A 17,343-nucleotide genomic window follows, 5' to 3' on the forward strand; every position below is an offset into this window, starting at 1 on the left:
ACTAGTATACACTGATTGCAGGGTTTGTTGCTTTTGTAGGTCTGTTCATGTCACTCTTGCATTGAGATCGCAGTGCAGTTTGGCTACTGGTAGAGTCAGCAGTAACTTCTCTGAATGGTTAGGACTGCAGAACTGTCTACCCTCTGAATGTGTCTGTAGATTCTTTTTGCATATTATATATATATATTTATTTATTTGTAAATATGTATGAAAAGAAAAAGAATATTTTGGGGTTTGTATATTTTTCTATCAAAACTTTTTAAAATTGCTTTTTCTACAAAATGAAAATCCCACAGAAAATATTTTTCCTTGAAAATTAAAAAATAAGTTTCTTAGCTGAACTTTTTCTTAGCAGAAACTGGATTTATGTGTTGGTTTTTGATATTCTTCAAAACATAAATAAGAGGACTTTTTCCTATTTCAAAACTGAAATTCTGGGATAAAAACAGGAAAATATTATGGCATTTATTGCATATTATGCCTATTCTGGCTTTTCTCCATTGGTTCTTTAAAGATGTGTTTCTGATCTCCACTTTATCCCATGGGCAAAGTGTCTTGGCCAAAGGTAACACACAGAATCTTTGGATTCCAGTGGGACTGATTACTGTGATAAGGGCTTGCATTATGAGAGATGCAGTCCCAGTCTGGAGGAGAAAATAAGGGACAGAAGTACAAGTCACATAAAGCAGGGCAATATAGGTAAATGAAATTTCATAGTCCTAAAGGTAGTATAAAGAATTTTTTTTGTGATTTTTTTTTAAAAACCTTATTTTAATTCTGTTTGGACTGACTTGAAACATCTTAGTTTTTCTCATTGAAAGTTTCTAGCATTTATAATGAGCTGCTCATTGCAGAACTTCTGAAATTTTAAATTCAACCTTAATAAAAATTCATATAATTTTATTTCCAGAAAGTTATTATGGACAATAGAATCCTTCCTTTATGGTTAATGAATTATATGTAGTCCACAAATGATAATCCTAAGGTCCCTAAATCCTTCTTTAGTTGCAAATCTCAGGACATGTTTGAAAAACTGGTGGAGTGGGTTAAAGAAAAGTAGAATTATATATTAAGATTAACTAAGTAATCATGGCAGACTGGGATACAAGGGTATAGAGAATGATAGAGAGAGGGACTTTTCAGCATTGGATACTGGGAAAATAAGTGAAGTGAAGCGAAGCGAAGCGAAGTGAAAATTAAGGAGGAATGAGAGCTTTGGAGCAGGGAGTCCTCAAATAGGAAAAGTAGCCAGAGAGATTCAGTCCAGGTGAGGCACTGGTGGAGAGAAATTTGTCCTTTCTGGACAAGGAGACTGAGCCTGGACCGAAAAGCCCAAAGATGGAGGTAAGTGAAAGAATGGCCAAAGGATAAAATTTCTGTTTTTCTAAATGTCCTCTTTAAAAGATGAGAAACTACACCCAGAAGAAACATTATGTTTGCAAACCAAGTATTTTTTGTAGATCAAAATTAAGATGACTTGTGCAAATGTTCCCTTTGTGCCTCCACATTATGATGCAGTTATTATAATAATAATAATTATAATTATGGGACAATCATAAGTGAAATTCTGTCTCAGTGTATGAAATGGATCGACTCTGGAACGAATCATGCTCACATAGTGAAATAGGATGTTTTTTGTAAATTCTGTACTCATTTGCTACAAAGACTAGTACCTAAGAAAGGAATGAAGTAAAAGATTTCCAGAAGTATAATGTGAAGGCAGCTGGTTGCTGGCCCGAAGGACTAAATTCTCTGTCCAACACGTGTCACAAATGCCTCTGTGAAGCTGGGAAGTCATTTAAATCAAACTCTTCACAAGTAGTCTTGTGTTTTATTGTTATTTCCTTTGTGCTGAATGGAGGTCCTACGGTCTGATTTATGCAAGTGTTGAGCATTTATCCTTGCAACTGTAGTCAAGGGAAGTAGCACTCTGAACAGGCGAAATGGTATGTTGTGGTGAGAACTCAAAAAAATCAGGTTCTACGTAACTCAGAATATACTTTTGACCTTAATCTCTCCTAACTTTATTTTTCATCATTTCAGCTCACAAGGGTAGTGGAAAAATACATTCATTAACATCCCTGAACCACTCAAATGCTGTAGTGCGATGGAAATGCTGGGAGGAAATTTATTCTGACATTATAGCTGAATTCAGATAGTGTGCTGATAGTAAAGCATGGGGACAGCCACTGAGCAATCAGGAGAAAACCAAAGACAGAGTAACAGCTCATTTTACAAATTCCTTTACCTTATGTGCACTGAATGAGCTCTTGCCCTGTGAAAAGTACGATCTTATAATTAGAGATAGTGTGCACATGCACAGGAGGGATAAATGAAGGTTTCAGTTGCATTTGCAGGAGTAGTTCAGCCATGTGCTATATTCAAAATCTTAGTTTTATTTTAATGTATATTTATATAAAGCATGTGTGTGGATGTCTCTGTATTCACTTTGTTTACAGCAAGAAATTATTAGTCTCTGTGCATAAGAAAAAAATGAAATTACCAGTGCTTCAGAACTCTGAGTTCTGGGCTGCTCCATGAGGTACAGCTACAATACCACTCTTTACTTAAGAAAATGACCCTGTTAGCTGAGTTTATATTTATATTCCAACAGTATTGAGAAACAGCTAGCTAGCACCAAAAACACATACTTAAATGTAATAGAACCAAATTTTCAATATTTAGATCAAGACCCATTTTTAGCTTATCTTGCCAACAATTTTTTGTACCAGTTTAAATTTCAGGCCTGTTGAACTGCCAAATAGATTGAGGGCCTTCTCCTTTTAAAAACTAGCCCCCCCCACCCTGAAAGGCTTCTACATTTTCCAGAAAAGTTGGACAAACTTCTATGTTACTAAGGGGATCAACTGCAAAATGATTTAACTTATATTTCTAAAAAATGGAAAATTGATAGCTGGAATGAAGCTATGGGAGAAGGAAATATAGAAACCATCCAAATTTGGACATCAAGCAGGTGAGTCAGGAGCCTGGGTACCCTTTCTCTCCAGTTGATGGAACCTCCAGTAAATGTTTCTGGAGACTCCATGGACTACGCAGTGAGTGTGCATACACACATATCTCTAGAATTTAATCCAGTCTGCAAATATTAGTGGTACACCTGAAAAAAAATTTAAATTTGTCAAAAATGAAATTTTAAGGGACTGAAAGGATACACAGATTTAGACTGAATTTAGCAAATGGCTTTAGATAAATGTAGAGTGCCTTTTTTCAGATATGTTTAATTTTGGCATATCTAAATACAGTATTTCAAACACTCATTTTAAAATTAACCTGAATTAAGGATGAAGGAAGATGATCAAACTAATGTCAAGGGAAATGTTTGATTTCATGTTGGAAAAGAAGGTTCGATGACCTAAAAAGATATATTTTTGCTTTCATGTTGACAAAGCTTGTCCTCAGCGCTGCTATTTCTTGGTCAATATGGAATTATTTTTCTTAAGTTTTTACTTTAGCTACCAAATCAAATTGTTCTTTATTCTAGTTCTAATAAGAATATTCCAGTGTCTTCTGGCTGTGAAATTAATTTCCTGGTACCTTGTGAAATACTGTAAATGTTTAAAATATTTTAATATTGCGCTTTCTGTGTAACTTCACTTCTTGGTCTTTTTTTCTTAATTTATCTCCTCTTGATTGCTTTTCATTCTTCTTGTGCATTGAACCGGCCCCTATTTTCAGTTGGTTTTCTTGCCATCTTTTTTCTTAGCTTCCTTTCACCTATAACTTCTGTTATTTTTGAAGTAGTTCTTCATATTGCCTCTCATTCCTTTACGTCAATTATTTCTCCACCTTATCCATTCACCATGCTGACTTAGGCACTGCTATTCAGGCACGCCTGTTTAGGTGTCCCTACACTCACCCTGAAGAAGAAGAAGAGAGAATCCAAATCCCTAAAATGAGGCAACCCCCTGAAATGAATGAGGTTAGAACAACAAACCAACAAACATGAAGGTTTTCTCCCTGAGTGTTGCCATAGGTGGCAAGGAAACTGCTGGGCAGATCTTATCTAGTGGCCCTTGTGGGCTCTCCATGTATTTCCTCTGGTGGAAAGAGCCGTACAGGCTGAGGGAGCTGTGCAAGGCTGTGGAAGAGGGAAGGGCAGTGGCCGGCCATGCAGCCCATATACGGATCTGAACTGCAGGCAGCTCCTTCTCATCCCAAAGCTTATTTTCACTCAGGAGTGTATGTTCATCCCATACAGAATTTGCAGATGAACTTAAATGTCATGTTTCATGAGGCAGACACTAGGCTGCAAGGCCCATCATCATTATCGAAGGAAAATGTTAATCGCTCCCTTTTTTGAAACTTCATCCAGAGACAATAACTTGCTGAAGATCAGGGAATAAGCTGAGAATAGTGAAGCAAGAAGGGTCTGCGTCTGTATCAGTTAACTAAACAAGGCCAGGGCCCATGCCCAGACACCAGCCCGACAGCTCTCCCTTGTTTCATGTTCCCAGGCTTGGTTCCCTGGCTAAGCAGCCCTCTCCCAGGTGATGTCAGGTGCAGGTAGGAGCTACATGAGGGTCTTTCCCAGCAGCCAGAATAAATGAGAGCACCCTGTCCTGGGGAGCAAGAGAGCTTAGCTGCGTGAGTGAAACGTGCTCAGAGCCACCGACTGTGGATGGCTCGCACTCAGCCCCAAAGAGAAGCCCTGGTCAACCTGATGCACCTGAGCAGGTATAGCCAAGGAACACTGTCGGCTCCTGGGCCTGTACTAGCACCCACCCTGGCTGCTGCAACAGAGCTAATGTCGAAGCTGGCCCAGCAGGGAGTGGGAGTTTGACCCAGTGACACCCCAAGGTCCCTTCTAACCTAACATATGCCATGATTTTATCAGTTTGAGATATAACTCCGTATAACACTTTCCTTCTTCTCCTTCAAGTTATATGGAGTGTAATTACAACCCTAGACATCTTGGGATACCTCTTTTAAGCCAACATTTTCATTTAGATAACATGCAATTTTTTTGATTCATTAGAGCTACTTTCTGAAAGTACACTTTTGAGGTGCTTAATTTACTTGGCAATTTTCTGGTCTTTTGTATACCCAATCATTCCTATTGAAGTATTTCTCTGTGAGATGTCTTTTAAATATTCTCAAGCATTTAATTCTGTCCAAATAATCTTTCATAAGTATTTTGCACCAGATAGGAATTCACATTCTAACAGCAAGTTAACTAATTTCATGTTGAATAGTAGAATGGGGTTATAATAAGTCCAGTGTTTAGAAAGTAGGCTGGACTTTGGTTGCATTTGAAGTGAATATGGGTTTTGAGGCTTTTTACTTTGGGAACTTTAAGCTGTTTTTGTAAAGGTTTAGCAGCTGCAGATTTAAGTTGTTTGTATAAATGTAAATTCAGAAAACTAGACTTTCTCAAGGTGTCTCCTTCACCTGTTTAAACAACTATTCTTACGTTAATCACCTTAATCTCACCTATCCATGAAATCTCTTTGTTTCAAATAAAGCTGAGGTTGTGAATAGTTTGGCCCATACCTCACTCTTGCATGGATTGTGTACTCTGGGATAGTCTAAATTCACCCTGTTTGCCAATCAGAATATTATGATGTAAAAATGTGAATTTACATTACAAAACTCTAATTTCCTCATGTACACATTCCTTTTACTTTAGAGTCAACATGGTGTTAATGATCTCTTTAGCTGATTTAGAGCTGCAGGCAATTAGTGAATGTTTAAAGCAGAGGTGTGTTATTTGCTAACAAACTGAGTGAACATATATAGAGGATATAGGTGGAAAACATAAAAGTGAGTGTAGAAGACAGTTTGTCCTGCACTGTAGGTTCCAAAACACTTTCCATTTTATATGTCTGCTGTATTATTATATTTAGAAGAGCGGAGTAAATCATGCTCTCTCTGTGGTTTTTTACTTTCTAATCTAGTCTGTTTACTGGGGGCTTTGGAGGGAGGGGGTTTTCTGGGGCTTTCTCTCTTTTTGATTTTTTGTTTCTGTTTGGTAAACATAGTTGTCAAGAGCTTTTGGTCTCTTTTTGTTTCTGTTTGCATAGATTACAAAGGAAATTGTTGAAAAGGTTAGGCTATTGTATTTTGGGTAGGATGGTCTTGCCAAAGTTATTTAAATTGGGTTAAGTTATTGCAATGTGTTCTTCAGAAGGCCAACCCTTGAAACCTAACTGAAAACTGGATGGAGGGCAGACTGTTATTTTTTGTCAACACACAGCATCAGTGGTCTGTGATGTGCACTAGCTAGCAGCTGATTTCTGGATGAAATTTGAGATGATACTTTGATTTAGCGAGCTCTGTGTTACTGGGATCCTCTCTTCCCCAAAGTTTGCCTCTTCACCCCCTCGAATAAGTACTACAGTTACGATAATCCAAAGTTTTCTTGGTATAAATGGAAAGAGGTGGCAGGATGTTATTTCTGGGGAGGATGGGACTGGGGCGTTCTTATTTGCTTCCTCTTGTGGTTCCCTAGAGCCTGAATGTGATGATTCTGCAAGGCCAGTTTTCAAAACCTTGCCTCAAAGTTTGCTTGAGTGGCACTGATTTTTGGGGAGGAAAGCCAGCAAGGCCATCTTTGGGTTTGTTTTGTTTTGTGAAGGTCTGCATTAGAGGTCTGTTGTGGTCTTTCAGTATAACAAGCATGTGACTGAGCATGGGCAAGCAGAAAGGCAATGGCGATCTAAGTAAAACGAGAAATGCAGGGGCAGTATGGGCAGGCAGGAGCAGTGGCCTTGCTCCCTTGCCTCTCCTTGGTCCCGCGCCCCGCTGAGCCCCTGTGCACTTACTTGCAGCAAGCTGCCTGTAGCCTTCCTCTGAAAAGGTGGCCCTGATGCTGGGAGCAGGACAGACAGCCTCTGTGGGGTAGGCTCCCCTCAAGCAGCGTGACAGAGTATGCCTGGCTTTACTGCATCTTCCTCACTAGTCTTTATACGCCTTTCTTCTCTTTGGAGGGTACATTCTTCCATGAGATTTCTTATCTGTTCTAGATAGAAAAAGCATTATTGTGTGTTTCAGGCTATTATTCTGTCTCTTCTTTTCTTAAATGTAATTTTAATAAAATGACTTCGTGAATGTAGTCCTGATCTGAGTGAAAATACATATTTTGAAAAGCTGGAAATTTAAATTACCTGGTGTGAGTGGTGACTGATACTCTGTGGTAGATACTCCTTGGTATTTTGTTATTCTATTTAGTTTTACGTTATTATTTGAGATGTTTTATTTTGTATCCAACTAGGATTGCTTTGTTAAGTGGGGAGTGTTATAAATGTACTGCATGTCCACAGAAATATCCAATTACTTTGGAACTCAATATTTTCTTCATTTTACCCTGTTTTTTTTAATGGACTGTTTTTTAAAAGATATTTTAAAAGTCTGACTTTATAAATTTGTACTTTATTTTCATTTCTTCTTGATATGAAAACAATTTCGGGAATTTTGTCTTCTGTAACATGCATATTTGTAGTAGTGTTGAAAAAACAAATCAAATTATGAATAGCTATCCTGTAGACATGTATAACTAATCTACATAATAATCTGTTGCTGTTAAAATTATATTGACAGTTATTTGCTTGCTTGCAGTTTTTCTTTAAATCTAAATATTTAAAATGTTCTTGCATTTATATACACCTAAACTTATTATTATTTTTAAAGCACATCTTGGTTAATTTAAAATTATACAGGGAGAATGGATTAAGTGATCCAGCTGCAGGTGATGGGGAATGGGGTGGAGGAGATAAGAAACAACAGCTTTGATCAGTGCTCAGCAGAAAAAAATGAAGTCAATTAAATGAGGCACTGAGATAAAATACATTCAAAGGAAGATTCAGGACATGGAGAAGAATAAGAAAACTGTCTAGGTCTGGCAGGTTGGTAAAAGTAGTTACATGCAACCATGTATGTGTTGAATACATACTAATTTGTTTGTTAATGATACTGTTTTCACCTTTTTACACATTAAAATCTAAAATATGCAAGGATTTTTTTTCTGCTTAGGTTGTTAAGTTGTCAGAATTCTGATCTCCCCTGGTTTTCTGATTTCACCAAGAAAACAGAATTTTGCCATATCAGCACTTCACCATTTACAGTTCTTTCTATCTTGTACAAGTCCCATGGAAACCAAAAATATTAAAATAAGTGCTCAAAATGAACTGGCTTGATACAAAACTTTGGATTTAAAAAAAGCAGCTTTCTTAAATCATGCCAGTAACAGTCTCTGCTAGCTAACGTGTTTCTAAGTTTCTGTAATGACTGTGATATTCGTTCAAAGCTGTTAAATGAAAATATATCATATTTTGGGGAAGAAAGCATATAAAAAGTGCCTCCAGGGGATGGCTGGCAGCACATGGGAGAGCTTCCAGGTAGCTTTTGCTGGTATGAACATTTGGGAGTTGCAACGGACTGCGGCAGGAGACGTCAGGGAATTTTGGCTAGATGAAAGAAAGCAGTTGAGCGTACGAGTCATCAGAAGACTGTTGGGGAGTACTGGCTTAGAGCAGGAAGGTGCTCTTGGTGCCAGACACCTCAGCTCATCAAAACACAGGAAGTTTTGCTGCACTGAAGGAGGGAATACTGAAAAATTAGGTATGTAAGAAGGAATCTGAAAGAGAAAGCCCCCAGTTTCCCAGGCTCAAAAAACAGGATAAATGTGTTTGAGAAAAGGATGGGGCTCTGAGGAGATAAGTGCCACCTATTCACTAATCAGCAATTAAAGCATGCATGGTAAGTGGGTAATTAATATATACAGTAGGCTTCTTCATGTCACACCCTGTTGTACTTGCCCTTTGGGCACTTTGTAGTGCAGATTCTCTCTCTAATGGAAAGCAAGAGATGGAAAGGAGATTGATGCTGTTCCTCTTGGTGATTGCACATCCTCTCATCTTTTTGAATCTTGTTTACCAAACCTGCAGTAACTACCCATAATAACCTCTTACTAGAGGTAAACTCATTACCATTTCCACTATAGATTTGTTCAGTTTTCATTCAGCTGTGTACTGCACATGAGGACCTGTAAATTACTAAACCAAAAACTCTTCAGCATCAATTTTTAATATGTTCTGATTTTTCTTATTGCATAAAAAACACTTTTACAGTTTTCATGTGAGTGGTATTATAATGAGAATAGGGATTAATTCTATGCAATATGGTATCCTTGACAATTAAGGAAAGTTTGCATACTTAGTTGTGCAATAACACTTGAAAACAGCCTGATAAATGATTTAGATGGCTTGCAAATTCAGATGCAAACATAAAGTGTCTTTTGCCTCAGATTTTTCACAGTACCTACTGATACTGCAATCTCCCTTTGGATAGGAGATTTTGCCCTGATAACATCAACTTAATTTGTGAGAAAGAGTCCTCCTGTATCTTGTTTTTTCTACACCTTTCCAATTAGAAGAGGACAGAGGGTGATAAAAGATGAGTTTTTTTGCTGCAACTCTGTTGCTTCAAAACTAGATCTGCTCTTCTTTCCTACAGTCTTCAGGAGAGGATGAGACTTAACATTTCTGAGAGTTTTGTGTTTGTTTTCTGTTTTTAACAGGCCAAGCTCCGATAACAGGCGCCACAGCATCCGGGAGAGGATGTCCAGTACCAACGAGAAAGGGAGCCTGTCCATGGAGTCCACCAAGGAGACGCGGTACTGTGCTGTGTGCAATGACTATGCCTCAGGCTACCATTATGGGGTCTGGTCCTGTGAGGGCTGCAAAGCCTTTTTCAAAAGGAGTATTCAAGGTAATAAGTTCAAGTGAATCCCTTTAACTCTTTACTCTAGGGGAAACTGTGAAGCTACTTGAGATTACAGACTGAGGCCAGGAGAATGAAATTTACTGGGTGTTCATCAGCAACTGCTGTACTCTCCCATGTATTTTTAGCACTGTATTTGGTGAATGCTATTGGCAGATATATAGTATGTTGTTATTTAGTCCCAGACAACTGTGGGGGAAAAAAGCCTGTCTACATTCTGCTTGGCTTCTGTATGTCCGATCATGGAGGTAGTAAGGAATCTAATTTAAAAATCCATATTGGGTCAAGTTGACAACTCTTTCAGGATATGCATAGCTCCTTTCTGTGAACAAGTTCTTATTCAAAACAACTTTTTCTTGAAAATTGCATGTCAGATGAAGATTAATCCATGTTGGATGATTTCTTAATCTATATTCAGTGCTGCATTAGCAAGATTGTTCAATCCAAAGCCCATCTACTTGGAGATGTTAGATGTCTTTTGAGAGCTGATGTGGAAAAGAAAGGTTTCCTGTATGAAATTATATGTGTATTTGCCAGAAAAGTAGAGTTTTGAACTATATACAGAATGATATAGTTCACAGTCATGGCATGGCTAAAAGCGTACTGTACAAAGAGTCCAGTGGAGTAGAGCGCATCTAACAGGAGCAGTGTTAATTGCTGTGACCAAGGTGATTCTTGACTAAAATGTCTGTCACTCTGTGGAATGCATACTTTTGTGCTTTGTGCAACATCCCCTAAACTGAGTAAGATGAAATTATGATTCTACTGAAAATCTTATTAGTATCTGTCTTACACTGGAGAATAAAATAGAAAAAAAATTCTCCCTTTCCAAATAGAAAACTGGCAAAGTACTATGCTTTACTTAGGTCTCTGTAGTTTTTTACATCTCCAGGTGATATACACGTACAAAAATTCCTGTTGCTCTTTTTTTAAAGTAAGCGTAGCGAGAAACAGTTTTGCCTCATATCACAAGGTGTGATTATTGCCTTTTTTGTTGCATGAGTACCACTGAGGGGAGTTAAGTAAGACTTCCAGCATTCAGCTCAAGAACTTTTCCAAGCTTTAAAGAAAAAAGTGAAAGATTGCCTCCAGGGGAGACATTGGTGAAATGATTTGAATGTCAGTGATTAGTTAATAGTTACTTGTATTTCTGCTTTTCCAGATTCATCTAAATGATTTTAAGAAAAGACAGTGGTTACAGCCAGCAGTCAATAATAAGCAAGACTGGAAGAAGAAAGGGTGAAATGCTTTTCTGTTGTTAACATCAGAATGATTTATTTAAACTTGTGAAGTAGGGAGAACAGCTCTTTTAGCTGAACCTTTGAGTCCTCTGACTGCATCTTAATTATTCTTAGAATTTTACAATTTTGAAATTCTGTCCTCGTGCTTAAACTGAACTAAGTCCTCTTATCCAGGACACATTTTTTTTTTAAAGAAGTATGAGAAGTATGCCTTGTTTCCCTACTACTTTTTATCATTTTGAGCAACACCATGTTGACAGAATCAAATTGCTGCATCTGTTACTGGCATTACTGGCTTTTGGACAACCCAGCAGCAAGGTGATAATTGAAGTACCCTTAAGCAAAAGTAAAGGGCTAGTTATCCAGTAATTGTATAGCACAGATCTTCAGCTTATGGCCATTAAAGAAGAAGAAATGAATCCGACTGTTTCATTTAGTTTCACTGCTCTGCATCAGGACTTGGATAATTCTGCCCTAGTCTCAAATTGTTATGGTTCTCAGCAATGGATCTGTCATCTACTTGTTCTACAGTACTTACTAATTAGTAAATTTAGTTCTTGCTATATTTACATACCTAATACAATTTTTTAAACATGAGAGCTTTAAAAATGAAAAGCTTAAGGTCTCAGTGTTCCTTAAAATGCTTTTCTTAATCTTTAATTTAGCTTGTGTTTGCTGTAATTTAAGCCCATTGGTTCTTGCCATTTTCCTTGTGGGCATGAAGAAGGCTTATTGAAACAACCTTTTACATAGTTGAAGACTGTTATCATATCTTTCCTCAGTCTTCTCTTCTTTAGACTAAACAAACTCTTTCAGTAGAACATGTTTTCTAGACTTCTGATCCCATTTGTTGAATGCCTCTCTACTTTCTCCAATTGATCCACGTCTTATGTGGATAATGGCTATCATAAGAAATGACTTCCATTAGTATCAAGAAAATAATTCAAGAATATGGGTATTTATGAGAGAATTGTAATTATCAGTTGATCACAGTTGGTATGAAAAGCCCTGTAAAGGAATTTTAAAATCATAGGTGCCCAGTCTTGATGAGCTAAGGGATTCTTTGAGTTTCCAGCTGGAATTGGAAGAGATATTTACCTTCGCAGTTGCATATTCTCCTTGAACATATGCCCAATTTACTAAAATGATGGTAATTTTTTGATTCAGCATACATGAGAAAATACACCGTTTATGTTGGAGATAATAATGATATAAAAGAGGTTGTGATTAATACTATCCATTTCTAGGTGCTATAGGTGTAGGAGTGTGTGTAGAAGAATGTGTAAATATTATTATATAGGGAATGTATATATGATATGCATTCCTAAAATATGGATAAAATTCCTTGGAAATCATATGATTCAACTGTTTTGAGGTAAAACTGGACTTGCTTGTACTGTAATACAGAACTCTTTCAGCAATGAAGCAGTGATTTTTGTTGCTGCTGCTTATAGTGTAAAACGCTTCATATGCAAGAGAACCACACTACATTTCTGCTTTTCTATGCTGCATTTCCCAATATAGACATAGGTGCAGAGATGGTCTGTTTTATAATTTTTATCAGAGATTTCATAACAGAATTGCTATAATGAAGTCCCATGTTATTAGCCTGCTTCAGTTAAATCATTCTATGTAGTTCTTATTAGAACCATAGGTAAAAGTGAATACGGATACAAACAATGAACAAGCTTTATAGCGTAATCTGTTGTCCTCACTGTGTAATCTGTTCTTCTAGTGGTAGCATTTGTTTACCTATTTGCATAAATAACTACTTAAATTTTGTGAAAACTCATATCCGCTTTGGACCTTACCAGAGATGGATGGCTTTATTTTCCTCTGGAGGGGATGGAATGGTTCTGGAGATATTCTGTGAATTTCAGATTCTAAAGTCTTTCTTTGCTGTCAAATAGTAAAAGCTAAAAAGACAAACTGAATTAGTGACCGTCTCTCAACTGCATACAATTACTGAATTTTGTTTAAACAGCAGACAGTTGGTGAAAATCTCAAATGCCTCCCAAACTTGCAATGTCAGTCCCTTTTGCTAGCTTATATTCCAATAGTAATTTTAGTGATTTTGTTTTGAGAAAACAATGTGCAGACTGATATTGATGTACAATGTTTCACAAGAGAGAAAGATCATATGACACAAAGAACACCGTGTTGCTTGGTGATAGCAAACTGCTTTATTCCTCACCCTGCCTATGCAGCCTTCAGGAATGTACTTGGTCAACTGACTTGAATCCGGAGGCATAACAAGCAGTCACATCACAGCACGCTGTACTTCTCTATTAAAATATTTATGGATTTTAAGACCAAGAAGGGCCATTAGATCATGAAGTCTGGCCTCCTTTTAGTATAAACTTTATATGTTATCCATGTGCAGAGCCCAGTAACTCAATGGAGGTAAATCTTTTAGAAGACACCAGCCTTGATTTGTGGGCTCAAGAGCGTGCTTCCAATGATTGCTTGTTCTAGTGCTTTGTTCTCCCATCTGCTAAAAAAATTATTTTTCTAGCTTGAATTACTTTGGCTTTCACATCACTCCGTGAACCCCTCTTAGTATCTTGTATTGGTCTCTTGTTGGAAGTTCTTATATGTTATGATCAAATCATGTTGATATCTTAAGTAAACTAAAATGCTTGAGTCTCCCAGTGTATATCTTCCTATCTTCCGAGTCACTTCCTTTATCTTTATTCCTTTAACACCTTTTCTGATCCCCGCCACACCTCCAATAACCTCTTTAAAATTTGGATAACAGAATTGCATGAAGCATTTCAACATCAGCCTTGCAAATGCCATTTACAAATTAAAAAGCACCTGTAACTCGCACATTCTTTCTCCCCCCTCCTTCCAATTCTTCTGTTTTTTGGATAGCCACCAAAGGGTATGGGACAGGAAGGAGTTGCTTCTCTGACTAGTGTCCAAGAAATGCGTATGTGCATGGGGCTGAGAGCCCTCAGTGGGAGCACATGGGATTTAGAACAAATGAAACTGTAACTCCTTACATTGAAGTATATCTTAGTCTCAGAACTGCCAAAGTATTTCAAAAATCTTCAGTTCTCTTTTCCTGTCTCCTTCATATGTCCTTCTGATTTTTCCATGCACACTTTCTCTGGCTTTTCTCACAGCTGTAAACTCGCACAGAAATCTGGCAAATTTCATAAATATTCATTTAAGAATTAATCTGTGATGCAAGGTGATACAAGGCAGGCCAGAATAGATTGGCATCTGAGAATGAATAGCCTTGCTGAGGAATTTCAAAGGCCTGCCATTTATGTCTTAAATCACATAGACGTAGTGGTCTTCAAAGTGTGGGAAATCTTGAAGCTGGGAAGTCCTTTAGTTGGGTGGCTTGAAAGTGGATTGTATTTAACAGTTATGCCTTCCGAACATCAAGTAGGAGAGTTTTGGCAGTAGACTTTGAGTGTTATCAGTTGTTTAGCTTCACAGTGATAGAGCTGTACTTTGTTGAAAGCATGTAGTTCAAATTTTTTAACATTAGGAGTGGTACATACATACATAATTTCTTCTGAACTGGGGAGAAGACTTTCAATGGTAAAATATGCCTGATAAGTGGGTGGTCAGGTAATACCACAATGTAGCAATTGCAAGTTTGTCATTTTGGGGGGTTTCTGAGATCTTCCCTTTAGCTTTCCATTACTGCCTTCTGTTTTCATGATATTTTTGTAATCTGTTTGATAACGGCTGCAAATGCTGCACAGATCCTGCAGTCAAGAAGACAGAAACTCCCTAATAAGACTGCTTATCCACTAATTCTATGAGTTGCTAGCAGAAAGAGCAAAACTGCAGAACATGAGCCTAAGTGAGACATGCAGAGGTAATCACAGCCAATATAACAGGGGATTGCAGACCAGTATCTAGTCTCAGGGTGGAAAAACACAGTTCCAGTTTCAGAGGTAGGTGACTGTTAGAAGTTTGAAGTGTAGAAAATGTGTTGGAAAGACAGAAAGGTTTACCCATTATTTTGACAGTTCCAACAGCCTGTGATCATCCAGGTTCTTCTGAAATGTGTTTTGCTTTATTTTTATGATTCTTAGTATTTTTTTTCCTCTAGAGGTCCTTGAGTTAAATATATGCTCCAATCATTGCCTCTTAATGCACATTTTGAATATCAGCATTCTTATCTTGTTTCAGATCTTGTGATCTACACGGTGATCTTGTTTCAGAAACTTAAGTGTTATTGACAGGCAAATGTCAATACTTTTTTTTTTTTCCCCTTGTCAATCAACTTTGAATGTGGTACTTTTCCAACAAGTTTTAAATGCTGCATTCAGCAAGCATGTGGATTTAAGACATTTGCATCTAAGACACTTCCTTATTTTTTGTGGTCTGAGCAACTCATTGGGCTGGAGTGGAGCTTGAGACCTAGTCTGTTGTTCTGTCCTGTGATAGGATCAACTGTTACTATGTCATTCTTTACATGTTTTTGTTCAGCTTCTTAAAAACCTATTGTCTGTTCCAGTGTTTGACTCTCCTTATCTTTGAAGGGTATTATGAAATTTGAATCTTCCTTCCTGCAGGTTAAGCTCATCACTTATTCTCCTATCTATCATGCTACAGAAAACAAATTGTTCTCTTTCCCTCTGCACAGAAGACTGTTATCACATCTTTTTCTCAGTCTCTTTTACCTAACCTGAAGAAACCCAGTTTATTTAATCTTTTCTCACAGGGCATGTTTTCCAAACCTCTAATCTTCTGGTTGCTCTACTTTGGACATTCTGCAGTTTGTCCTATTTTCTTTTTTTCTTGAAGTATGATTGCTTTTATGAAGATGCTTTACTGTTGCTGAACAGAGCAATAGCTTTACCTTACAGGCCTAGCAGATGGTCTTCGTCTATGTCCATCGCACTGTAGGGCTTGCCTTATTTGCAAAAACACGACACTGTTCGCTCATTGTCAGTGTGTGTTGCAGAATAAGCTCAAGCCTGCTTTCCTACAGAACTAATAATTTGTTCCCCATCTTGTTTTGTGCATCTGATTATTACTGTTTTAACACAGTGATTTGTACTGGTCCTTACTATTGCCTGCTATCTCCAGTTTGCCAAGATAATTTTGAATTCTTATCCTGTAGACTCCAGAAGACTTGCAATTTTTTCAGATTTATTTCCGTCTCACTAGCAGAGTAGTCTGGTCTTTTTGCTGTTCCTATATAAATGTCATCTGTGAATGAATAACATTTAATAAAATAAATTCTCTGGTCTATTGCCCATCTCTGAGGAAAATACTATATAGAACTGTATCCAGGACAGACACTATGAAGCCTGATTCAATATCAGCTTCTATTTTAACAGTAAACTATGATAGGAACTCTCTGTGACTGATTTTCTGAAATCATCTGAACTATGTTTCCCTAGCTCACATACGAAATGTCACCCCAGACAACATGGAAAGCCTTTCTGAAGTTAGGCAATATACTTTGCCAGAAAGTAGAGAATACTCACTGATTGTTATCTGATTTTATAAATGGCCACTGGTTCTTCTTTTGCCAAGTCCGAAGCTTTTTCCACTTCCTAGACAAAATTCCTAGCCCTTGGAAACTGTACTTAATGTATCCTGTATTATTAGCTTTAATGGTGTTCTACTTCCTCTAGAAGATTATGTTTGATTGCTGTGCCCTATCAAGCAACTAAAAAAGTTAAACAGTATTTCATGTTGCCCCGAACTGTACTTCAGAATGGTTAAAAACTGTGTGCTTAAATGCTGAACCGAATACAATGACATGGTTAATAGCGACTACAGCAACAATGTACTTTTCAGAAAATGGATGAACTACCAATCCCTCAGGTATGATCAGATATATATGGACAACTAGCTCAAGGTTTCTCCAGACTATAAAAAATTCAATTTTATGGTAGGTAGCAGAGTGAGTTTAATGTGGAGAGGAGAAGGAAAAAAGTCTGGAAAAATCTCTACAGGATTTTAGATGGGGGCTTTCAGGGATGAGTGAGATTATTTTAGTGCTCTTTTAAACTGCAAAGCAGTTGTGAGTGGAATCAGGAATCTCTTTTCCCTCTTTTCCGGCCTTCTCTTTCTCAACTTTTCTCCAATTTCTACTCCTTCTTCTCCCTGCCACTTTGGAATAAAGGACACCGAACGTGTCCATTCCAGTGCATGCAGACTTCTCTTCCCCACAAGAGTTTCTGCTTGCCTTCCTGTATCTGTCAGGCTTTTGGGAAGAATGAGAGGAAAGAAGCTGGGCAAGGTCTGTTCTCCCTGGAGGAAAGAATGGGAATACTGTGAGGGTGAGGAGGGTGGCAAGAAGTCATGACCAGCAGGAGTGAGAGCCAGGGAGGGGAGGTTTTGCTGCAGTACTATACCAAGGCTTGCTGCTGTACCACCAAGG

The 17,343-nt window shown here is 37.7% G+C and overlaps 1 protein-coding gene across 1 annotated transcript in view; it reads left to right on the forward strand.

The window, feature by feature from the left end:
* Positions 1-17,343, forward strand: part of ESR1 (estrogen receptor 1) — a 174,868-nt gene that overhangs the window by 64,482 nt on the left and 93,043 nt on the right. Inside the window, exon 3 of the mRNA XM_067294757.1 lies at positions 9,536-9,726. Within this exon, the coding sequence (XP_067150858.1) occupies positions 9,536-9,726 (191 nt within the window). The remainder of the gene's footprint in view (positions 1-9,535; positions 9,727-17,343) is intronic.

Source organism: Apteryx mantelli, chromosome 3 (assembly GCF_036417845.1).
Source record: "Apteryx mantelli isolate bAptMan1 chromosome 3, bAptMan1.hap1, whole genome shotgun sequence".
In the NCBI taxonomy this organism is placed as follows: Eukaryota; Metazoa; Chordata; class Aves; order Apterygiformes; family Apterygidae; genus Apteryx; species Apteryx mantelli.